General features: G+C 61.9%; 1 protein-coding gene and 1 pseudogene across 7 annotated transcripts; one reads left to right on the plus strand and one right to left on the minus strand.

Annotated features, from left to right (window-relative positions):
• Positions 1-3,796: 3,796 nt before the first annotated feature.
• Positions 3,797-8,334, minus strand: LOC146396685 (uncharacterized; annotated as a pseudogene).
• On the plus strand, positions 7,669-15,391 carry TBX1 (T-box transcription factor 1). Of its 7 annotated transcripts, none has more exons than XM_084996776.1 (9): positions 7,669-7,891; positions 8,437-8,556; positions 9,699-10,062; positions 11,832-11,933; positions 12,678-12,849; positions 13,234-13,389; positions 13,928-14,052; positions 14,135-14,235; positions 14,528-15,391. In XM_084996776.1, the coding sequence occupies exons 2-9, from the start codon at positions 8,523-8,525 to the stop codon at positions 15,004-15,006; spliced, it is 1,533 nt and encodes a 510-aa protein (XP_084852902.1). In that variant the 5' UTR covers positions 7,669-7,891; positions 8,437-8,522; the 3' UTR covers positions 15,007-15,391. The 7 variants fall into 7 exon arrangements, with proteins under 7 accessions (XP_084852902.1, XP_084852903.1, XP_084852901.1 ...); XM_084996777.1 differs by having other exon boundaries at positions 8,440-8,556; XM_084996775.1 differs by having other exon boundaries at positions 7,669-8,556.
• The last annotated feature ends 8,453 nt before the right edge of the window (positions 15,392-23,844 follow it).

Consider the following 23,844-nt stretch of genomic DNA (forward strand, 5'->3'; position numbering starts at 1 on the left):
ACAAGACTTCCACGAAGCCCACACCTCCCCCCTATGCCCATGGCATGGAGGCCAGTCTCACCCATCACCTGGCCTCAGTTTCCCCTCCTCTCAGAGTCCCTCCGTGTGCAAATGGTTGACACCCCCCCACCCCTCCCCTCTGTCCTCTGGGGCCCAGGCTGGCCAAGAGCTCCTCCTTCCTCCTCCCTGCCCCCCTCCAACCTGAAGCTTAGCGTGTGGCAGGAGACCAGAATGGGGGCTTCAGCAGAGGCAAAATTGACCCAGCCCTGCCCTTCCCAGGTAGACAGCAGGAAGGGCCAGGCAGCTCCACTCTCTCTGCCACGTGGACAGAAGGGGTCCGACTGGGGCTGTGGTATAAGAATCAGCTCTGAGCAAGTCTGGGCCCAGGTCCCCTCCGGGACTGACTTGGGGAGTGGGCCCGCGGGCAGGGGCTCGGCCGGGCCTCAGGGCTGCCACCCGCCCCCTCCCCGCAGCTGTCTCTAGCTCCGCAGGCTCCCGCCTCCCCCGCCTGCCCCAGGACTCCTATTTCACTGAGGAGATTAAGACCACCTGGCGAGAGCCCCCCTCCGGCCCCTCCCCTGCCCAGCCCTCCCTCCCAGCCCATCGGCCCCTTGAGGTGCCCTCCTGCCCCCCAACCCCACATTCCCACGCGGCCTCGGCTGCCCCGCCTCCATGCCTGGGGTCACCCTGGGCATCCACACTCGGAGCCCCGAGCCCTCCGGTGCTCACCCACTGTATGCCTCCAGCCCTGCTTGGTGGCAGCAGCCCCACGGTTGTCCCCACAGCAGTCCCTGTAGGTGTTGTCTGCCGGGGATGGGGTCCTTTCTGCTCAGCCTCCTGCTGTCCCTGGGGGTCTTGGGAGGGAACATCCCTGTGCTTCGAGGGTGGCAGCCTCTGAGTCTGGGCCCCCGGGGGCTCAGCCGCGGGCCTGTCCAGCCTGCCGTGGGCGGCGGGGCCTGACGCTGGCTCAGACAGACGGAGGAATCTGAGCTCCTAAAACCGCAACTCTGAGTTCGCCTGTTTGTTTGCTTTTGAGAAATTCCAACCTGGTTGAACAGAGCAAGCGTGGAGGGAAAGGACTTGTCTGGCTGGGGTGGGGCGGGGCTGTGCTCAGGACGCGGGAAACCGAGGCCTAGTTTGGGCACCTGGGCCTGGCAGGGAGTCCAGGCAGTGCGGGCCTAACTGGGCTTCCCCAGGGCACAGCTAGGAGCCCCCCTCTTGGCCACCCTGGCCAGGTCCTGAGACATCCCCCAGTGCTGGGGCACCAGCTGGGCTGGGGGACAGCCCAAGGAAGCTGGGGCAGCAGCAGTGGCAGCGGTGACATCAGCTAAAGAGCCACTTTGGGAGCTGATGTGAGCTTACATGATCCACGCAGTGGGGCCTCCAGAACTGTCCCCATTTCTCAGACAAAAACACTGAGGCTTGGCGAGGACACGGCACTGCAGGCCAAATTTCAGGCTGGCCCAGCTTATGATGCCTGGGCCACACCATGTGCCCTGGTTCTGCCTGCTCCGAAGGGCCCTTTTCCTCCAAAACACTCTCCCAACCTTCTTCCAAGCAGCTCCTCCCCTGGGAATACAGAGATCCAGGCAGACTCCTTGGGAGGGACATGGCTGCCTCCCTGGGTCCCCCCAGGTCTTGGTCCCCTATCTGCCCACAGGGTGCTGGAGATTAGCCCATCAGGCCATGCTGCCTTCACACTGACTGCTGGGACAGCAGTGACCCTGACACCTGGCTGGCATACCCTAGGCTGGACAGTCCACCTGCCCCCTGCCTTCAGCCCCAGGCAGCAGGCAGAGGGCGGGGAGGCAGGCCTGCGCAGAGCAGTGGACCCAGCGGCTCAGGATGCCCAGCCTCAGAAACGGGCATGGGGTGGGATGATGGGTGATCCAGCGGCCCTGGCAGCTGGATGGAGAGGGGCTCAGGCACAGAGACCACCTTCCTGTGACTGGGACTGGACTCCCAGCTCAGCCTCTCCAAAAACACCCCTTGGCTGTCACAGTGAAAATGTGGTCAAGCAGAATTTAATAGCTAATTGAATCAAGTATTTAATTCAAAGTCCAAGCCTGATATATTCCATTATTCTAACTGTGAGTAGTTTAGTTTAGAAAGGAGACACAGTATTGTCAGGGGCAGTGGAAAGCTTACCTGGTCATGTACACTATCCCTAGCTTGGTGATCATTCCTTTTTTTTTTTTTTTTTTTTTGTCTTTTTGCCTTTTTTAGGGCTGCATGCATGGCATATGGAGGTTCCCAGGCTAGGGGTCTAACAGGAGCTGTAGCCGCCAGCCTACACCACAGCCATAGCCATGTGGGATCCGAGCCGTGTCTGCGACCTACACCACAGCTCACGGCAACGCCGGATCCTTAACCCACTGAGCAAGGGCAGGGATTGAACCCACAACCTCATGGTTCCTAGTCAGATTCGTTAACCACTGAGACATGATGGGAACTCCTGGTGGTCATTTTTCATTGCCTCCAGCCTTGCCCCATTTCTTACTTTTCAGAGCTTCCCTGCTTTTCTCGTCCCTCGGCCTGACTCTGGACAAGGGGTGGAGATGGAAAGGGACCCCAGGTGATTGTACCCAGAAGGGTCCTATTGAGTGAGGCTATTACAGGAGTCCGTGGCATCATCCCAGCCAGCGCCTCCCTGCCCCCCCCCCATCATCTGAGCATGTCGCTTTCAGGAAATGATCCATAAGAACAAACTTAAACAACTGGGTCACTAAGGTGAGTGTTGCTCACCCTGAGGACCTGTTCCAGGGGCCATGGTGAGGGATGCACCTGCACACACATGCGCGTCTGTGTCATGTTCTGCATGTGCCCATGTGTGCACTGGGTCCAGGCTGGTGTCCATGCATGCCTGTACTGTGTGCTGCGAGAGTATGCACGCTCGTGTGCAAGTGTGCTCGTGCATGTGGGTGCCATGTCGCTCGCAAATGGATGTGTACCCAGCCAGGATCCCCTGCTGCCAGAATAATATGAGGAGAGGGTCCACGGGTATCCTTCTTCTGGCCTCGCCTTCAGCCAACACACCCTGGGGCGTTTTCCCTGGAAAGTGCGGTTCCCCAGCCCTGGCCACAGAGGGGAAGCTGCAGGCAGCCTGAATTCAGCTCACCTGCTCTGAGCCCCACCTCTGCCTGACAGGACATGGGGTGTGGGGGCTAGTGTGGCCAGTAGATGGACAGACAGATGGACAGCCAACTCCCCATGTGGCTGGGTCCTCCCACCAAGTGGGCAGCTAAGTCAACAGGCCCAGAAATTGGAGCAGGGTTGGGGGCTGGCTGTGCAAGGGGCCGGCTGTTTGTTTGTTCTGGAGTTGTGGGAACTTCCAGCCTGCAGGGGGCCCTGGTGCCCTGTGGGGGGTGGGGGGGGCAGGGTGCCATCGCCCAGGCCAGCTGACAGCCCCATCCGGTCTGGCCACCCCTCTCGCCATCTCCCCCCATCTGTCCTCCTGGGCACTGGGCCCAGAAGACAGCACCCTCAGTGAGGGGGTGCAGCTAGGCTCCGGGGCAGACAGGAGGCTGCACCCAGCTGTGCACGGCTGTGCAGAACCTGGCCCACCCCTCCCAGCTCTGAGGAGTTGCTGTCACAGTGCATTGTGTCTCTCTTTTCCCATTCCTGTCACCCCTCCAGTGTCCACTCCTCGTTCTACAATCATCGGTCCCACAGGGTCCAGACCTTTGGATCAGGAGGCAGGTGGCGCTGAGGACCAGAAAGAGTCCCCTTGGTGGTGGCTCAGCTCATCCTGAACCAGTGTCATTTCCAAGCCACCAAAGCACACACACCAGGCTGGTTTTGGTCCCCAGGTCCCCAACCTTTGCCAAGAACTCCCCAGGGTCTGCCTGGTCCCCTCATGTAAACCCCACTGTGCTGTGCACTGGAACTCAGTGCAGGGCATGGCCCCCCCCCACCAGAGTTCAGGGTAAGGGCCCATCACCCAGGAGGAGTCCTGGGAAACTGCAGGGACCTGTGCTTCAGTTGGGGGCACCTGGAAGGAAGGGCCAGGGAGCAGTTAGGGGCCCACAGAGCCACTTCTCCCAGGTGCGAGGAGGCCCGAGGCTGGGAAGAGGGTTCTGTTTCTTCCAACCCGCAGGCAGGTGGTGTCACAAGAGACCAGTCCAGTGGATCAGGGGCAGGGAAACTCCCGCACAAAGGCCCCCAGTCTCAGCCCAGCCTCGCCCACTGGAGGGTCTGCAAACCCCCAACCCCCACAGCAGAGCCATGACCTGGGCACACAAGATCCACCGGTGCAGACTGTGCCCTGCCCCGCCCCCGCCGCGCAGAGCCAGTGGGTCCTCTTCAGCTTGGTGGTGACCACAGGGGACCAGGGGAGCGAGCCGCAACACAATGGCCTCCCCCCGCCCACCTCCAGGACAGGGGTCGCCGCTCCACGAATGCACGCCCTGCATTCGCCATCGTGTTGCCTTTGTTGGATGGAGGAAGATGAGGCACGCCCAGGGGCCAAGGCCCTGCGTGAGCCCCCTCTCCCCTGTGGTGGGCGGGGAGCAGAGAAGAAGGATGGAGCTGAAGAGAGAGGATGGAGCCTCCCTGTGCGCCTGCCTCTCCCGGCTCCAGAGAAGGTCGCTCCCTTGCACCTCCTGCCAAGGCTTGGACCCCAGAGGCTAAGCGGCCGCAGGAAGGCAGGGCGCTGGCGGCTCCCAGTGCGGGGCCTTCCTGTGAGACCGCTGAGGCCCATCTAGGCAAGCGCTGGAGGCAGTTCCCAGCTAATCAATCCTGAAACGAATTAACCGAGTCAAGGAAAGCCCAGCCCCTCTCTTTCTAAACGCAGGGTGAGGCAGCCCTGTTCTGCCCCGCTCCATGCTCCGCTTCCTGGGGGATGGGTTCCTCAGTGCGCAGTGAGCTCACACCCTGCACACTCCCTGCTCTGCTCCATCTATGTGTGCATGTGCTCCAGCTGGCGGGAGACCCACGATGGGAGAGCAGGTGGTGACCACCTTGTCTCTAGGAGCACTCGAGTACAACCATTGGTGGGCTTTGCACCCACCAGAGATGCGCAAGGGCGCGCAGGTCTTTCCAGGAATGGAAATCAGGAGGCCTGGCTGGAATTCTGAGCTCTGGGCGTGGCGCCGTGGATGCACCTTTACAGTGGCGGGATAGTGAGGAGTGGGGTCCCACCAAAAGCTGTGAGGGCTCGGGTCTTGACGACTCCCCTAGGGAGCCACGTGCACTCTGGGGAGGCGGAGCTGGGTGGCTGCGGCCAGCCAAGAAGACTCCAGGGGCCGCCTCCTGCATGCGGGAGAAAACAGCCAAAACAGGGCTTGCTTCAGGCAAAACTCCCAAGATGCTGGGACAGGGGATGAGTGAGCCTTCGATCTCAAGGCACCAGGGGCAGTGCCAGGGTGCAGCCCAGAGCCCACGTGGGACCCTGCACAGGGCCCAGAGGGAGAAGCACAGACTACAACCCTATCCGTGCCCCAGAGGGGCGGCTGCCTCAGCTCCATCCCGCCTCTGCTGCCTCTTGCCCTCAGCTAGACTGCTGGTCCCCATCCTGAAACTTGAGGCTGCTGGTCAAAGCAGAGTGAGGGTTTTAGGGACTGTAAAGTGGTCCCGCCATAGTTCGCACCTTGCTGCCCTCTGGTGCGGTGAAACGTGGGTCTTGTCTTCAGTCTGCATCTGGGGTAGAGGGATGGCCTGCGCAGCCCAGGCCCTGAGCTCAAGCAGAGCCTTAAGGAGGCAGACCCCCGCCCCCAGCAGCACGAGACTCCTGGCGGCACCCAGCACTCCTGGCCCGTGCAGACAGCCGCCCAGCCAGGCCTCCTACCTCACGCTCTCAGAGGCATGGCCGGCAGGGGGAGTGAAGCGGAAAGGAACCGCGACCGATCCAGGTGAGAAAGGAAGACTTCCCGCAGATGATGGTGGCGATTGCGTGGGGTGCTAGTGGCGGATGTGCGGGGCGCAGGGCCACTGGGCGCGGGCTCCCTCTGGGCGGTAGGCACCAAGGGTGGGGTTACAGTGGTGTCGAAGAAAGCTGTGGGGCGGCCCCCAAAAAGGACAGAAGGAGGCGTGGAAGGCAGCAATGCTGTGGAGGACTGGGGGCTCAGGCCTCCACTTCTGGCCCTTTGGGCCCCTCTGGCACTCCCTGGGCTTTGACAGTGGGTTCAGTCAGGTTCTGCAACCACTTGGGTGAGTATCAGCTGTGGGTGGAGCAGGGGCGCCCCTCCAGCTGAGCAGCCTAGCGGAGGATCCTGACCTCTTCCAGCATGCTCTCGATCAGATCAGAGTTTGTCCATGCCACAGTCCTTTCTGCTCCCACACTTTTTCTCACCTAGCCTGGTCTCCTGGTCCCAGCCTAGGTGTGAAGGGGTTAATGAGGGGCTGGGAGGACCCCCTCCCCTCCACCACCTGACTCACAGGGCCAGGGACCTCAGGAGGCTTACCTGGAGTGTCCAGCAGCCCCAGGGTTTTTCACTTTCACTTCTCCCTTCTCTGTACTGACGTCTCCCTCGGACTCCACATCTGGGCTCCGCCTTCAGGCCGCTGCTCAGGTGTACAACGGAGGTTCCCAGGACACAACCCACACACCCGCCTGCCGGGACAGCACACAACCCAGATATCACACAACCACACGCACCCAACACAGAACACACCGCCTGCAGGGTGGATGCAGACTCCGGGTGACCACCCTGCGCACCTCTCTGGGTGCAGACTGTCAGCACCGGGCTCACGTCCTGTGGCCACCAGGACCTCCCCTCACCAGCCAGCTGGGCTCTTCCCCTCCACCAGAAGCAGTCACCTAGGGTCTTGGAGGCAGGGGGCTGGCCCCTGCTCATGGAGAGGGGACGGGGACCTCAAGCCTGGCTGGTTCCAGCAGCACACCCATCCCTGGACCTGCCCCTGGGCCCCACAGATCACTGTCACTGCCACAGTGCCTTACTCAGGTCCACAAAGTTGTAGCCACAGCCTGGGGGGTGGGGCAGGGCTCTCTGTACCTGAGGTCACATGAGCCCACCCCAGTCACATAGAACGACCCAAATGCTCACCCTACTGGACTCTAGCCTTGTACTCTTTCCTGGACCTCAGACCCGGGAGCCAGGCACTTTCCGCTGGAGCCCACTGCCAGGTCCTCAGTTCCCTCTAACCTGGGGTCTGAGGCCCTGGGACTGTAAAAACCCTGATCGAGGCTGCTGCCTCCCACCCCCACCCAGGCAAGCCCAGGCCAAGGCCTACAATGGAGGCCTTGGAAATGGAGGCCTGACTGCCAGAGCCTCAGCACAGGGCCAAAGAGAATCCTGGGATCGGGAGGCTTGGCACCCTGCTGGGGAGACTCTGGATGGGAAGGCTATGGATGCCCTGCACTGGGCACTGGAGGCCCCAGGGGCAGTAGCGGCAGGAGGCGTAGGCCAAGTCAAGATTTAGCCTGGGTCCGGACACTGGAGGCCTTGCTTTGCCGGGCCTAATTGGGCAGCAGGGCCTTACCAGGCCGACAGGCTGGCTGCATGGTGGGTAGCAAGTGAGGGACAGCACAGACCGACCAGGACCGACCAGCGGCCTGAGTTCCTCCGACGTGTCCTGGGCTCCCTCTCCCTCGGCCAGTCCAGGCCCCGCCCCCGGCCCTCCCTGCTCCCGGCCTGTGCTGGGGAGGTCGGAGGAGCGGGCACTGCCCACCCTCCGGATGTATAAGCGTCCTGGCCAGAGGCGGGCGGTGCGCGCGGTGCGCGTGACGCTCGGGCTCCGGTCTGCGCGGCCTGGGCGGCGCCCCTCTGCTCAGGGTCCCGGGCCACGAAAGTGAGCTGAGGAGAGAAGGGGGCTAGGGACGTCTGCTGGGCTAGGTCCTATCCCTGGGCGCCGAGGAAAGGACGACGCTGTGGCCCTGGGGCTGTCTGCCTGTGGCCAGTACCAGAGCCCGGACTGCCCCCTCCTCACCCAGGTGCAGGGGCAGCCAGGGAGGAGGAGGCGGGAGGAGCTGAGGGCAGGGACAGGGCCGGGCCCAGGCTGCCCATGGTGCTTTGTCGGTGCCCCACTGCTGCGGGTCGGGGCTGGGTGCTCTCAGCGTCACTGCCTCCCCTCCGGGGCTGTACAAGTTTCGCTGTACAGAGGGAACTCGGACTCAGCGGAGCAGTGGGATGTTCAAGGGGTGCTGGTCATGGAGGCCCCTGGGAACAGATGCGGGGGAACCGGAGCTTGAAAAACAGGAGGGCCCACACTCCCAGGGCTTTCCACCCATCGGGGCCCCTCGGCTGCCACTGGCCCAGAGTGGGGGGCCGTGACGCCATAATCCCCTGGGCCCGGGGCTGGCGGCTGTGAGTGGCACCGCAGGCTCCCGCCCCCGGGGCCCGTGGGCTGGGCCGGCCTCGGTGGGGCTGGGTGCATGCAGTCAGAGGCGGCGCCGGCCCGGCCGCCGGGCGCCTATGGACGCGCGGATCCCGCTGTCTCCCCGGGCCAGTGCGTTCAGCATCGCCTCTCTGGTTGCAGCAGAGGCCACAGAGCGCACGGCTCGCCTGGGACCCGAGTCCTCCGACCTGGTGAAGCTTCGCCAGCTGCTGGGATTCCCGGCCGGGATGCACTTCAGCACCGTCACCAGGGACATGGAAGGTGAGCCTCTCTGCTGCGTCTACGCGGACCTGTCTGCCTGCCAGAAGCTCCCCAGCCCCTGCTGCGGTGGGACCCAAGCAAAGAGGGTGGGCAGGGTCCGAGCAAAGAGTAGGTGGAGGGAGCTCTGGCAGGGCGAATTCCAGGCTTCCAACTTGGACTCGAGTTGGCAGATGGGAAGGGTGGGGATCCTGCCCAAAGCTGTGCCCCCTCCAGCCTGGGGACCCAGTGCAGAGATCCGCACTCAGCTAGACACAGGCCCAGAAGAGGGTGAGTGGAGGCTGGGAGGACAGGAGAGGCGGACCACAGAGAGACAGTGGAGGTGGCCAAGAGTTCGCAGAGATGGGAGGAAAGGAGAGAAGAGGGAGTCAGGAAACATGGAAAAGGAGCGAGAGGAAACAGTGGGGGCCGAGGGAGGAAAAAGAGATTGAGAAAAGGGGAGAAAACAGAGAATTCAAAAGGAGAAAGATGAAAAGGAAATAATGAGGAGAAGAACGAAGAAGAAAGTGGAGGAAAATTTAAGAAAGTCAAGTCCGAAAAACAAAGTTAGAGAAACACTCCAGCTTTCATAAAAAAAAAAAAAAAAAAAAAAAAGTTAAAAACCACGAGTTACAGAGAGGGGCGTAGAAAGGAGGGGAAAGGCAGACCGAAAAGAGACAAAGCCATGAGGGGCTAACAGGAGAAAGAGGAAGAGGCACAAAATAAAACAGAAATAAAGAGATAGTGGGAAGAGGAAAGAGGATGCGGAGGGGAGGGTTGAACGAGGAAGACAAAGGTAAGGAAATAAATGGGTAAGAGCCTGGAGACAGAAATGCAACGCGGGAGGGCGGCAGAGCGAGGGGCGGCGGCGGGCGCTCGGGGGAGCCGGTCCGGGCGGTCCGGGGGCCGGGCGGGGGCGGGGGCGGGGAGGGGGCCCGGGGAGGCCATTGTCTCGGCAGGGGCGGGGGCGCGGGGCGGGGCGGGGCGGGGCGGCTCCGCGGGCGGCGGTGTGGGGCGGCGCGGCCCGGGGCGCAGCGCACGCCCGCCACTCGGCCCGGGGCGCGGGGCAGCGCTCACCTCGGCGGGGCGGCGCGGCCCGCGGGTCATGATCTCCGCCGTGTCCAGCCCGTGGCTCACGCAGCTCTCGCACTTCTGCGACGTTGCAGCCTTCACGGCCAGCAGCCTGAGCAGCCTGGGGGCGGCGGGGGGCTTCCCGGGCGCTGCGTCGCCGGGCGCGGACCCATACGGCCCGCGCGAGCCCCCGCCGCCGCGCTACGAGCCGTGCGCCGCCGCTGCCCCCGGTGCCCCGGGCCCGCCGCCGCACGCCTACCCGTTCGCGCCGGCCGCTGGGGCCGCCACCAGTGCCGCCGCTGAGCCCGAGGGCCCTGGGGCTAGCTGCGCGGCCGCCGCCAAGGCGCCGGTGAAGAAGAACGCGAAGGTGGCCAGCGTGAGCGTGCAGCTGGAGATGAAGGCGCTGTGGGACGAGTTCAATCAGCTGGGCACCGAGATGATCGTCACCAAGGCCGGCAGGTCAGGGCGCCCCTCCCCAGCCGCGCGCCTCGGTCCGATCCACGCGAGCGGGGCCGGCAAGCGGGTGGGGGCGCGGCCGGCTCTTTCGCTGCGCAGTCCCGGCTCCTGCGACAGCCGCCCGGTGCGCGGGCCGAGGGGAGGGCGCGGGGCTGGGAGGCTGGTGGAGGAGCCTGGCCGCCGGGTGGACCCCCAGCGGGAAGTAGGGGCCAGCTCTGCCCACCTCCAGGGGACTCGCCAACCAGCCGCTCCCAGGGGACTCCAACTTTTCAGAGGAAGCTCTGGTCTTTGGTTGCCTCGTTCAGCCCAGGCGGGATAGGTAGAGGCGCAGCCTGTCAAGGGTTTGGAACATTGTAGGAGAGAGTTAAGACCCTCAAAAAACGGGTTGCATTTGTCAGAGGTTGTTACCCAGTCTTCTCAGGCCTGCATCTCCCGGGATTGTGGGGCCTGGCTCTGCTGCTGAGGCCGCCGCCTTCAGTTGGCCTGTGTTTGTTTTAAGGGCCCAGAGAGAAGGGGAACAAGTTTTGTGATGCAACCGACTTGACCAGCAGACAAAGGCGGGTGCCGGTCTGTGTCTAATGTACACAGGAGACAGCAGCTCTGAGTCCACATGCCACGGGGAGCTCAGGGCCTGTTTGCAGAACCTTTTCCTGGTTTCTCTTTCCCTGATGCGACGCCCTCCCTGAGGAGCCCGGCACGATGCCCTGCTCCAGATCGGGGGTCTTCTCCATGCTTTCTTGCTGCCCCCAGGCACACGGCCATCCCAGGCCTGTGCCCCAGCCCCCAGCCCAGGCCATTCCAGCCAGGGCCTCGGCGCTGCCCAGCTTGCACCAGAAGCCAGCATTCTGCAGCACTCTCTGGCCTGTAGAGGCAGGGACACGGGTGGCAGGCCTGGCTGGGAGTGCTGGCTCTGCCTATTGCCCGCAAGGAGTTGCCTGTGAGGACGGACAAGTGGGGGCCAAGCCTCATGCTGTCCTCCAGGGCCCAGCGGCACCCTCAGGACAGGGCAGGCCCATGTCCAGCAGCCCATGCAGGAGCCACAGAATGTCCTTTCCAGAGCCCGTACCAGTCACCGAGTTGGGGTCCAAGGGAGGGGAGAGTTAGGGGACCACAAGGGCACAAGCCAGGTCTTCCGAGTAGCTACATCTTGGAGCTTGCCCGTCCGTGTCCCCGACGCAGTGGGGAGACCTGGCACTGGGCTGGAGGCAAGGCCTCAGAGTCGCGGCTCCAAGGTTGGGCCTCCGCGAAGGGAATGGGGAGCTGCCGCAGACCCAGCTGAGAGGGCGACCGAGACGCCTCGGAATCACACAGACCGCTTTGCTTTCACTTTGTTGGAGCCGGGAGCCTAGGGCAGTTGCTTAGATTGCGCGGGGGAGTCTCTGCTGAGGGCCTGGGACCGCTCACTGGTGTTTCGGGCTGCGACTCGGCTGTTGCTAGGCTGGGTCTACACAAGCAAAGGTGGTGGAAAGAAGGCACAGGCTGAGGTTAGGGTGTGGAGGCTCGGCTCCAGCACTGAACTACCTACTTTTGCGTTTCAAAAAAGGGAGCGGGATCGGGAATGGGGAGGGGGGGCACTACCCTGCTGTTCCACTTGCCCTGGGCCGGTCGGATTAGTGAACAGCGGAGTGAGGGGAGATGAGTTTGAGGGGTTGAGGGGCCAGGCCACTGACACAGGAGCCGGCAGGGAGGCCGCCCGTCCGACTCCTGGGCTGGTCGAGGTGGACGGCCCTGCCCTCCCCAAGCTGAGGTGACCGAGGTCCCGCCGCCCCCAGGCGCATGTTCCCCACGTTCCAAGTGAAGCTTTTCGGCATGGACCCCATGGCCGACTACATGCTCCTCATGGACTTCGTGCCGGTGGATGACAAGCGGTACCGGTGAGCGCCCAGCAGGACCTGGGAGGGCTCCCTGGCCTGGGAGGACGTGTGGGTCCCTGCCTCAGGAGGTCGGTGAGGTGACCAGCGGCTCTGCCCCACTCCTATCAGACCCCAGACCCACACACCCACCCCCAGCAGTTCTGGGGTGTTCCCGTCAGGAGGTCGTGCAGGCTGGGCCCCATCAGCTGCAGGCCGGGGACAGCCCCCAGGCCCCAGGCCAGCCGCTCTTGCACACAGCGCCTGCCTTTTCCATGTCTCCCTCTGCCACGAGGTGAGAGTGGGCACCCCGTCCCTTCCCCCACCCCTGGAACACTGGGCCCCCGAGAGGCAGGAAAGGTGGGGTGGCCAGGAGAGATTATGCAGGGCGGGCCTCAGCCGCCTGGACAATTAACAGCAATTAATAAAGAGAACTTGCTCCGCCCTGCGCCCTAGGCCACTGGCGTGGCCGAATCTGGGCCCTGCTGCGCTGGCGACACAGGAGACCGGTGGGGAGGCCCAGAGCGTGACCCGCATGCCACGAAATGAAATGTGGCTCCAGAGCCCAGTCTCCTCCCTCTTGTCGCTTCCTGCCGGCTTGTGTGTGCCGGGAGTTTTCTGTTGTCTCATAATCCCCCCAAAATCTCCCAGCCCAATCTAGCTCCCAGTTCACCTATGGGAACCTCACAAGAGGTATTTTTGGGGTTCCCTCGGCAAGGCCTTCTTGGCTCACCCCAACACGTTGTGACCCTGCTCCGGGTGCCCCAGGTATGCCTTCCACAGCTCCTCCTGGCTGGTGGCGGGGAAGGCAGACCCTGCCACTCCGGGCCGCGTACACTACCACCCGGACTCGCCTGCCAAGGGGGCACAGTGGATGAAGCAAATCGTGTCCTTCGACAAACTCAAGCTGACCAACAACCTGCTAGACGACAATGGCCATGTGAGCGACACCCCACGCTGCCACCCTGTCTCCCTCAGACCCTCCGGAGTGCCTGCCGACCGGAGCCAGAGGCAGAGCTGGCGAGGAGGGGGGACTGGCTGAGGAGAATCACCTTTCATTCAGGGGCTCAGGGATCCTGGACCCAGGCTAAGGAGAGGCAGTCACACTGCTTCCCTCCCCCAGTACTGAGGATAGGGCGGGGGCGGCTGCCTTTGGAATCCAGGTGGTGGTGATGCTGGCACTGAGGGTCAGTCGCCCCCATGCTTTCGCCCCATGGCCTCGCCTCATTTTGGGCGTTTAGGGTTTTGCTGAGTTGTCTGCAAGTTCGCTGCCTGTCTGGATCTCGGCCGGTTTCCAGCTCCGATCTTGAAACCTTTCTTCCAGATTATTCTCAACTCCATGCACAGATACCAGCCACGCTTCCACGTGGTCTACGTGGATCCACGCAAAGACAGTGAAAAATACGCCGAGGAGAACTTCAAAACCTTTGTGTTTGAGGAGACCCGCTTCACCGCGGTCACTGCCTACCAGAACCACCGGGTGAGGCCCTGGGCACAGTCAACATTTCTGGGAAAGGGTGCAGTTTTCAGTCGCGGGGCACCTAGGGATGGAGGGTTCCTCTAAACCCAACCCGATGGAGCCCCACCCCCAAGGGCCTGAGGCATCCCCCTCCCATCCCCTGCAGGAGGGCCCAGCCTCCTATCAGGCTGACCTCTCAAGCGGCAACTGTCACTGCGGCCTGAAAGTTTGTTTTCCAAACCATTCCGGAAACTCCCCATCAGGGGCCTGATGCGCGGTTTACCCAGATTCCTAGGGCGTCCCTCCACTGCCCACCACGCCAGGTTGGGGGTGGAAGTGACTACATTCCTTTCTCAGTCGGGGGCGCAGGGTTTCTGCCCTAATCGCTTGGGACGGAAAAGACAGTTTCTTAGCGAGAAAGGGGGCTCCCCAGCACCCCTGCCACAGTAGAGAGGCTTCGGCCACCGAGGAGAGGGAGCACTTGTGGGCCAGCATTTCTGGTCTGCAGCCCTTCCTTGCTGGGAGAGGGTCTCCTAACGCTCCTCTCCTCCCTCCGAAGTCCGGTGGCCCCCCGCACAGGGCTGGAGCCGCTTGCTCAGTGCCCGCTTCCCCGCAGATCACGCAGCTCAAGATCGCCAGTAATCCTTTCGCCAAAGGCTTCCGAGATTGCGATCCAGAGGACTGGTGAGTGTCCTCAGAGGAGACGGCGAGCCGGCGAGCGCGCGGGTGCCTGGCCGGGCATCCCCTGACCGCCTCCCACCCGCAGGCCCCGGAACCATCGGCCCGGCGCGCTGCCGCTCATGAGCGCCTTTGCGCGCTCGCGGAACCCCGTGGCCTCCCCCACGCAGCCCAACGGCGCGGAGAAAGGTAGAGCCGGGGTCGTGGGATCTGGGCAGGCGGCCTCGCCCGGCCTCGCCTGCGCCGCAGGGGCGCTCGCGGCCTTCGCGCTGATTGCACAACGGTCGCGGCGGGCAAGCGCGCACTCGCCCGCCCGGCCCGACGGCTGCGCCCGCCCGCCCCGCCCGCCGGCCCCGCGGAGGGCGCGGGCTCGGGGCCCGGGCTGGGGCTGGGGCAGGGGCGCAGAGCCGGGGGCGGGCGCGCTCTCGCGGGACCCTCTGTGGCGCCGCCGGCTGTACTCACGCCTCGGCCTTCTCCGTAGACGCAGCCGAGGCTCGGCGAGAATTCGAGCGCGACGCGGGCGGCCCGGCTGTGCTCGGGGACCCGGCGCACCCGCCGCAGCTGCTGGCGCGGGTGCTGAGCCCCGCGCTGCCCGGGGCCGGCGGCGCCGGGGCCCTGGTCCCGCTGCCTGGCGCGCCCGGAGGCCGGCCCAGCCCCCCGCACCCGGAGCTGCGCCTGGAGGCGCCCGGCGCGTCGGAGCCGCTGCACCACCACCCGTACAAGTACCCGGCGTCCGCCTACGACCACTACCTCGGGGCCAAGAGCCGGCCGGCGCCCTACCCGCTGCCAGCCCTGCGCGGCCACGGCTTCCACGCACATCCGCACGCGCACCCGCATCCGCACCATCACCCCGCTGTGAGCCCCGCCGCCGCCGCCGCCGCAGCGGCCGCGGCGGCCGCCAGCATGTACTCTTCAGCCGGGGGCGCGCCGCCGGGCTCCTACGACTACTGCCCCAGATAATGCGGGCGCTCGCCCAGGGGTCCGGTTCGCCCAGCCCGCGGTCACCATGGTCCCTCTTCCCCGGCCTCCAAGCCTTGGGGTCTCCACTCTGCAGCCCCAGAGCTGTCCAAGGGCCTGGTTCCCTGGCCCTGGGCCACCGCGGGTTCCTCCCCAGCCCCAAGGGCCCCGAGTCCGCAACGCCAGTGCCAAAGTGCGCGGTCCGCGCCGGAAGGAAGTGATATTTATTGTTCTCCGCGAGATCGCGTCGTCCCCGGCCCGGCTGGCAGTTGCAGTGTAGACGATCCGAGAACCGTCTGGAGGCGGTGTAGATACTTGTAGATATTTGTAGATAACTGTAGATACCGCGCCGGCGCCGACTTGATAAACGGTTTCGCCTCTTTTGGAAGCTGCCTGAGTGTGCGTTTCTTTGCGTCCAGTTACATCGCATGGGGTGTCTGGCGAGAGCGAATCCGGGTGGACTGGGGGACTCAAGGACACCCCAGCCCTGTTGCGGCAGGCCCGGGTCTTGGGCCAGTGGAGAGTTCACAATCCGAGCCCCTCCTCCCAGCCCCTTCCGGGAGCGCCACCCCCTCCCTCAACACCCCTCCCGCTATCCTCTAGCTCCTCTTGCTCCTGCTTCCACCTTGCGGTCCCACGTTGCGCTGCCAGGGTGCCTGCATCCCAGGTGTGCATGCTGCCTTATCACTTAAATTCCTCACCTGGAGGTTGTTCCTCTTCTAGGACATGGGCCCACACCCTGGCCTGTTTTCAGAACCTGTGCTTGTCCTGCGTGTTTTTCCATGGAAGCTGGGATAACAGTCTTGGTTCTGCAGAACACTGTGGGGGCTGGGAAGGGAGAAGCCCTGACTCTGATCAGGAAAGGCAAAAACAGGCAGTCCTGCTCCTGTAGCGTTTCCCTGGCTGGTCCTGGCTCAGGCCTGTGTTTTCCCCTGTTTATTGACTTTATCTGCAGTGAGTGTCCCTATGGTGTGACCTGGATGGGGCCACAATGACAGTGGTCATGAGTCATCTTGAGACCTGCCTGTGAAGCGTTTTTCCCAGGCCAGGTGGTGAGGGACCTCTCCCCACTAACTCAACACCAGGGATGGGGCCAAAGGAACTCTTTGATCCCTCCCTTCCTGAGTCCAGGCAGGAAGTGCTGACAGCCGGTCGATGGTCAACGTCAAGGCTGCCGACTTGGACACAAGATAGAAGGGAAATGCTAGTGGCTGAAGTTCTGTCCCCCTTCCGTGCCTGTCCCAGTGCGTTTGTGGTGATCACTGCCACATAGCAGTGGCAGCCTGGTGGTGCCACCTCTCCAAAGGCACAGCCAGGCATTTCCTGATGGCTGCCCTGGGTGGACTCTTTCTTCCCGCTGTGTTCACCCTGGAGGTGCGAAGTGACCAAGAGCTTAGCAACTGAATGGCAGGAACTAATCCCATGAGGCAAGTCTAGAAGGAAGGGGGCGACCAAGGCTGCTGAGCGAGTGATGAGCTCTGGGCCCCCCAGAGCCTCAAAGGGCACCTGGCACCAGGGTGGGCAGACTCTTGTAGTATCTGCCTGAGTGGCCTGCAGGATCTGGACACAGCTTCAGGGATGCACTCCTAAGGGCAAGCTTCATGGACACCCGTCCACCCACCACTGCAGGTCTCTAGGTGAGCCAGCTGTGCCCATGGGCTCCACTCTTGGAGCCACAAAGGCACCCAGCATCCCTCGTCCTGGGAGGCCTGTGGGAGTGACAGGCAGTGGTTTGCCATGCTGAGCCAGTCTCCCTGGGGTGCTGGGCCTCCCCTCTCCCCTGCACATCTTTACCATCCAGACTGTGGAGCTAGGGGGCGGGGCGTGGAGAAAGACAGACCTGTGGCTGGAGGTGCCTCCATTCTGGTTTTGTTCAAAGCTAAAGTGAGGAGACAAACCCCTTGACGCAGTATGGTGCCCAGTATGTGGAGATCAGGGTGCATACCCCGCTCGGCCTCTCCTGAGGTCATCACCACTTGATGGAGAGTAGGCTGCTGTCCATCTCGGGGCGGCGCTAACGAACTGGAAGCAATAAAGCTAAAGGTCGGGCTCCTGGCAGCCACACTCAAGCACCCGGCGGCCTTTGGGCTGGACCCTGCAGATACTTGCCGGCCGCCAGAGCACAGATGTGGTTTTCTCCCCTCCCCCCATGATGACTTTGCCTGGCTGAGAACCTGTCATGCGTGGGTCCTGAGCCGGCTGCCTGGCTGGCCACACTGTGCTGGCCAGGCCTCTGTGTTGCTGATCAGAGTCGTCTCCAGAGAAGATTGTTGTGCTGCCCGTCACCTCCTCAGACTGCTGTCACCCTGGGAAGGTCTGGCTTGGGTCACCCAGCTTCTGCTGTGGGTTCCATGTTTTGGAGAGGCACTTTTTCTCAGTCACTCATTCCTGAAACAAATGCTTGGTGAGCACGTTTGGCCGCTGCTGTGTGGGCCGGCATTCCCGTGGCAGCTGCCCTGAACAATCTTGTCACCACCACCCTCACTCCCCCTCCTCTCCCCCTTCCTGTCCTGCCCCTTCTCTGAGCCGTACTGTGTGGGGCTGGGGTCTCCTTTGTCCCCCCATCTTGGGCTCACCCTTGGCCCTTGGATTTCCCTCAGCATCTTCCCCTGGGGCTCCGAGGCCCTGTTCCATTCTCCTGGCCCGTCTCCTGGTATCCGGCCACCAGGCCTGAGGGGGACCAGAGCCTGGACCAGGGACTCCAGATTCTTTAGCTCACCCACCATGTGGAAGAGGTACAATGGGGGAGGGTGGGGCCTGTTCACTCCCCATCACCCCTTAAGGCCCCACTTTAGGGGTTTCAGGAACTCCAGGGACCGGGGGTGGGGTGGAATGACACCCAGCAGCCCAGCTCCCAGGCTAGCTCCCGGGAAGGCTTGGGGAACCCCCAAGTAGGGGCCTTCAGACCCTGCAGAACCAGTCCCACTGACTGGTGTGAGATGCTCTGGAGGGCCCGCTGCACCACGCTCAAGTGAGGCTGGTGACCCCAAGGCCTTCAGGGATGTTGAGCTCAAATGCACCTGAAAGGAGGTGCCAGGGATCTGTGGCTGTGGGCACAGGGGTCAGAGGGGCTGCTTATGCAGCTGCTTAAGAGCCTCGGTAGAGGCCGAGCAAGGAGGCACAACTATGGGACAAGGGCGTCTGAGGTGGAGGGAGGGCCCCAGGGCCTGGGGCTGTAGCCCCTTTCCTACCCTGCCCCTTGGCCAGGGAAGCCCAGAGTGCATCCACATGGTGAGGGTGATGGGGAGCCTGAGGAACTGCTCTCCGGGTGCCAAGGGTCAGAGCAGGAAATGCAGGGCTGCAGCCAGAGGGAAGGGGGGCCCAGTGGCTTCTTCTAGGACCATAGAGATGAATCCAGTGGGGTCAGAAGGGGCCCGACAGGAGCTAGGCCTGATGCCTCGGCTTCCCTGCCATGTGAACAGAGATGCTCCACGCCTCTGTGAGGCCCTGCTGTTCTGTGGGTCCTGGAGGCAGACCCAGCATCTACATCTGGCAGCTCTGCACCAACCTCTCTCCATGGACCTCCTTCCTTACCCCTCCTCGTCCCTTGGAGTGGCTTCTGTGTCCTGACATGGATGCAGCTGGGAGCCTGTGGGACCACTGCCTGGCCCGGCCCTGGGAGGGGAGGCCGGGACTGTTTGCTGGTCTATTCACACCTTCTCTGTGTTTAGAAAAACACAAGTTGTGCCTTTGATTCAGTTCCCTTTCCTGCTTTCTGCACTACTTCTAACCAGATGGATCCACGAGAGGGAACCCTGGAATCTCGGTGACTCCATTCAACTGTTGCCAGCTCTCTGTGTGGAAAACAGCAGAACCAAAGGTATTTTGTTGAAAGCAGCCCCGTCTGGGAAGCTTAGGCTTTAATAGCAGTGATTAAGTTATCTTCCTAATGATAAAAGGGAGCAGCACCCTTTCTCTCCCAGCTCTCGCTTGCACCTACCCCCTCCCAGCCCTACCACCGCATCCTCCTCAGCTGCAGAGGGTGTTCCCTGTGCCAGTGACCCTGAGATGCTGGACCTCTGAAGTCCAAGGGCACCAGCAAGAGTGTGTGTCTGAGGTCCACGGGGCCGAGACCTGAGGAAAGGCTCATTTTCTCAGCCACAGGTGTGTGCACCTGCTGGGAAAGGCCCTGGTGGCTCTGGGGGTGAACGACAGCTAGCCTCCCTGCCCTCCACCCCAAGGAGACCCACATCCTCCTGAGCACCCCCCCACCCCCCACCGCTTGCCCCAGCCGCCTCCCAGGCTCATTGTCCTGGCCTCAATTCCTCTCCTTTTTCTCCATCTCCAAACCACACCTTTACCCCAAGATTTGTGTTCTAGATTCTTCTCCAGGGCCTTTTGAGACCTCATCATCCAGTGAAGGTGGTGATGGTGGCCAGGCCAACAGAGACCTTGTGGAGGGAGAAGCCTGGAGACTGGGTCTTCCCAGGCCGCTGATGTGTGTGGACCTTCTCTCAGCAAGGGGGCATGTCTGAGGCCCGCAGGATCTCCATCCCAGGGACAGCCTGCTACACTAGGACAGGGACACAGGCCCATGCCCGTGTGCCTTAGTATGCTGGGACCCCTGTACCCTAGGGCCGCCTGGCCCACCAGTTCCCAAGAGGAGCCTGCACAGCAGCGTGCCTTTGCCAGCCCACGTCACTGTTCATCCTCAAACAGTGTGGGTTGGGGAAGGCTGGCACCTCTTTCCCTTCAACATGGTGCTGGGGACTCGGAGCCCTGTGAGTGGGGCGTTGGGGCTGCAGCAAGAATCCCCCTTCTGACAATAGTAAGTTGTAAAGGGACTGCAAAAACAGGAGGCTTCATTAAGATACAGCCAGATAGTCTGGAAGCTCTCTGGCCGGCAGGGCCCTCCTCCTAGGAGCCTGCATGCAGGGTGGCCAGGCTGTGCATCCCACCCCAGGGTACCTCAGCCAAGGAGGGGTTGGGCTGCAGGTGACACTGAGGCCCCAGACTGCCAGCTGAATGCAGAGGCAGACATTCACACCCCCCACCCCTCGCAGGCCTGTGCCAACGAGAAGCCCCTGGGCAGTGGGGCCAAGTCACCATCCCCACAGGGGTGGCCAGGGAGAGACTACCTGTCCACGTGCCTGCTGCTGTATACCCTGGGCAGTGAGATTGGACAGCACTGCAGGAGAGCATGGGTCAGGGGCTCTGTGGATGGTGCCCCGCTTCCCCTCCTGGGAGCACATTTCACCTCCTTGGCTCCCATGATCAAGCCCTCCCTCCCCTTGGGTGGCCAGCTGGGAGGGTTCATTTAGAGATAGGGCCCAGGACTGCAGTTGGCACCCCCTTCAGGAGAGCTGGACGCCACTCACTGCTCTGCCACCACCTGTCCTACTGAGTCTGAGGGCCCAGGGCCAAGCCTGCCCCTCTAACGGGTGGGCTGCAGGCAGGAGCCCCCAGGCATCCAGGCACCTGGCACCGTGCTGCCAGGAAGGGGCCTGGTCACTGGTAGCTGGCCTTGTCCTCAGGAAGCTGGCCGGCACTGTGCTCTGATGCCAGGTCCCTCAGTGGTCAGCTGTTTCCCACGCATGTGTCCTGTCCCAGTAAGAATTACATCCCCAGAAAGTAACGCAATGAATGAAAGCCTGGATTAAGAGAGACTTCATACCCGTTAGGATGGCTATTAACCACCCCCCCCAAAAAAAGAAAAAAACCCAAAATAATAAGAGCTGGTGGGGTGTGGAGAAGCTGGAACCTTGTGCACTGTTGGTGGGAATGTAAAATAGTGCAGATGCCATGGAAAACCATGGCGATCTCTCAGTTCCACCTACATTCACAGAAGCAGAGAGGTGGAAACAGCCCAAATGTTAACAGCTGATCTGCGGATAAAACCGATCAACTGATACGTGGATAAAAGGATGTGGTCTGTTCATACAGTGAAATATTACTGTGTCGTAAGAAAAGAGATTCTGGTGCCACGGTGGGAATGGACTTGAGGACACACAAACACCATCCTACTTACATGAGGTCCCTAGAGCTGTCGGATTCATGGTGACAGGAAGCAGGATGGAGGGGCCAGGGCTGGGGGTGGGTGTCAGTGTTGAACGGGGACAGACCGTCCGGTTGGGAAGACAAAACACGGAGGTGATGGTGGTTGATGGCTGCATGATACTGAGTGTGCCTGATGCCGCTGAGTTGTGCACTTAAAAATGGCTAAAATGGCAATGGCTTTTAATGTACTCATGTATATTTAACAAGTAAACCTCCCCTGGATTACCCATAGTCGTATAAACCATGCTGTTCATCTTGAATTGATCAAGTAAGTCCTCGTCTCTCTAAACTACAGGGTATTTTTACCCCCAGGAGTGGTGGGCATCCTGGGAGGGTGGAGGCCAGCACCCTGCCAGTGCACAGTACTCCCCCAACCCAGACGCAGGGTCTGGGTCAGCTAACAGCACAGCCCCCTGTTCTGAGCCCCTCGGCTGGCCCAGCCCAGGTTGGGTGGGGGAGCGCCCCTCCCCAGGAGCCCTCCTGGCTATGCTCCCACCTCCCCCAGGTGCCCAGGGACCCAGACCTGCCTGAGCTGGTTATGGGGTCAGGATGCTGGGAGGTGGCCCTCCCAACACCTGTCCCTGGCTGGTCCAGTGGGCTCTGGTGGTGCCTGCCAGGCAGGTGTGGAGTGAGTGACCCCTGTTGGCACCAAGACCACTGGGACAGTCACTGAGGCTTCATAGTTAGAGCCTGTCCCAACTCCTGACCCTAGACCCTGACCCTGGGAGCCAGGGCTTTTGCTGGCCTCACCCCCTGGCCCCTCATGGCCCACCCAGTGCTTCTCTTGCCCCCTGTTTGTGGGGCTCCACAGCTTCAGTTAGGGACCTGAGCCCCCGCCCCACCATGGGCCAGTCCTGGTGTGGGGCAGGAGCGACACCCTAGGCATAGTTGTTGAGACACAGTGTCTGCTCTCAAGGGTCACATGATCTGCAGGGAGGAATGGGGATGCCCACCTGAATGGGGTGGGGGCTTGTCAGAGGCAAGACTGCCTTGGGGTGCTGTGATCTGCCCTGTCAGGAGCCAGTTCACCCACGCATGGGGTAGCTTGGGGAAAGGAACCCTTCCTTGGGCCCCACAACACAGGGTGGCCTGTGACCAGGCATGGGCGGAGCCTTGAGGGAGCACACCCACCCACCAGGGATGGAGATACCTGGACGCACTCCCACATGTCCACAAAACCAGGATATGGCCAGGTGAGCCTGTGCGGCACCAGGGTAGGTGACACAGTGACCTGGTAGAGACAAAGGAGGATGGTGGCCTGGATGGCCTGGGGAGCAGGACACAGTGAGACCTGTCCCTGCACTCAGAAAAGGCAGAGCTGTAGAGGCCAGGGTAGACAGGGTGGCAGAGCCTCAGGGTGACGACAGGGCAGGGGAAGAGGTGAGCAGCAGTTCGGGGTATGAGACCATGGCCATACACTGTCTGGGGCGGGGAGGGAGGCTGAGACCTCATTCACACACTGTCTACAGGTGGAAGTAGGGCCTCTGCAGCCACATTCACACACCTTCTCCTTATTTAGTCGTATTCTAACTTATTTAAATCAAAACCAATGGATACAATCAAGCTGGGTGCTCCCACCTGACCGGCTCCGTCCCCAGTTCTGGGACCTTGTACTGTAAGGGCTGCACTCTCACTCCCTCCAAAAAGAGTAGGGGTCTGTGCCCCCCACCAGGGCTGGGTAGAGCACACTGGGCGCCCATCTGGCTTGCTGGCAGAGCCCTTGGCGCCCCATGAAGGACTGCCCGAGATTGCCATGCTGAGGGCCCACCCCAAGGCACCCAGTGCCCAGTGAAGAGCAACGAACCACCTGTGAGTGCTCCGGCTCCTACTTCTGACCACGACGTGCAGCTGTGCCACCGCCCCAAGTCCTGCCTGGTTATTAACCATCCAGTGACAGCAGAAGCCAGGGACTCAACTTTTCAATGTTCTGCTACTTGACAACAATAACTGCACATATCTTAGCCCATCTCTGTCCGTTCCCTCAATTGGGCAGCTTATCAAGCCCAGGCCCTGCCGGTGGTTCTGGAGGTGGCTCGGGGTCAGGACCTCTGGTTCCAGTGCTTGAGGGAGTTGTAGGATCTCTGATGTGGGCACTAACTCCATTCTTGGGGGCGCCACCCTCAGACCTATCACATCCCAAAGGCCCCGCTTCCAGCTGCCATCATGTTGGGGGTTAGGGTCTCAGCCTGTGAACTGCAGGGGACAGCGCCTCTCCTGCCACAGCAATCTCTAAGCCCATGGGGCCCACATGCTGTGATAGTGCCTTTCTGGCACATTTTGTTAATTTTTCTTTTTTTTTTTTTTTTTTTGTCTTTTTGCCATTTCTTGGGCTGCTTCCTGCGGCATATGGGGGTTCCCAGGCTAGGGGTTGAATCAAAGCTGTTGCCTCCGGCCTACGCCATAGCCACAGCAACGCAGGATCCGAGCCACATCTGCAACCTACACCACAGCTCACAGCAACGCCGGACCCTTAACCCACTGAGCAAGGCCAGGGATCGAACCCACAACCTCATGGTTCCTAGTCAGATTCGCTAACCATTGAGCCACGACGGGAACTCCCTTGTTAATTTTTCTTGCTTGAGTGTTAATGAGGACTCTTGGTCTGTGTGAACAGAAATGGTGACTGTGATGCATGATGTCCTGTGGCAGCCCTGGACACCTAGCACTGTTCTTGGTGCCTGTGAACATAGCTGGCTTTGTGGCAGCAGCAAGACTCCCCCTGTCTGCCTGGGGCCACGAGGCAGCTCTGCTTTAAGGTAGGAACCACACAAGTCTCTGTGAAGGTGGCTGTGAACTTCTAGGAAGTGGGCACCCTGGATGCAGCATCTGTAGGTTCTGGAGATG

Source organism: Sus scrofa, chromosome 14, assembly GCF_054392235.1.
Source record: "Sus scrofa isolate SSC_HxYL_T2T_F1_AM1 chromosome 14, Sscrofa_HxYL_maternal_Yorkshire_Landrace_v2.0, whole genome shotgun sequence".
NCBI classification, from domain to species: Eukaryota; Metazoa; Chordata; class Mammalia; order Artiodactyla; family Suidae; genus Sus; species Sus scrofa.

Excerpts from the sequence above, each read along its gene's own strand:
- TBX1 (XM_084996775.1), top strand. The coding sequence starts at position 8,373 with ATGGACGCGCGGATCCCGCTGTCTCCCCGGGCCAGTGCGTTCAGCATC. Across the intron at positions 8,557-9,698 it reads CGTCACCAGGGACATGGAAG|CCTTCACGGCCAGCAGCCTG; the intron begins GTGAGCCTCTCT and ends GCGACGTTGCAG. Across the intron at positions 12,850-13,233 it reads TGCTAGACGACAATGGCCAT|ATTATTCTCAACTCCATGCA; the intron begins GTGAGCGACACC and ends CCTTTCTTCCAG.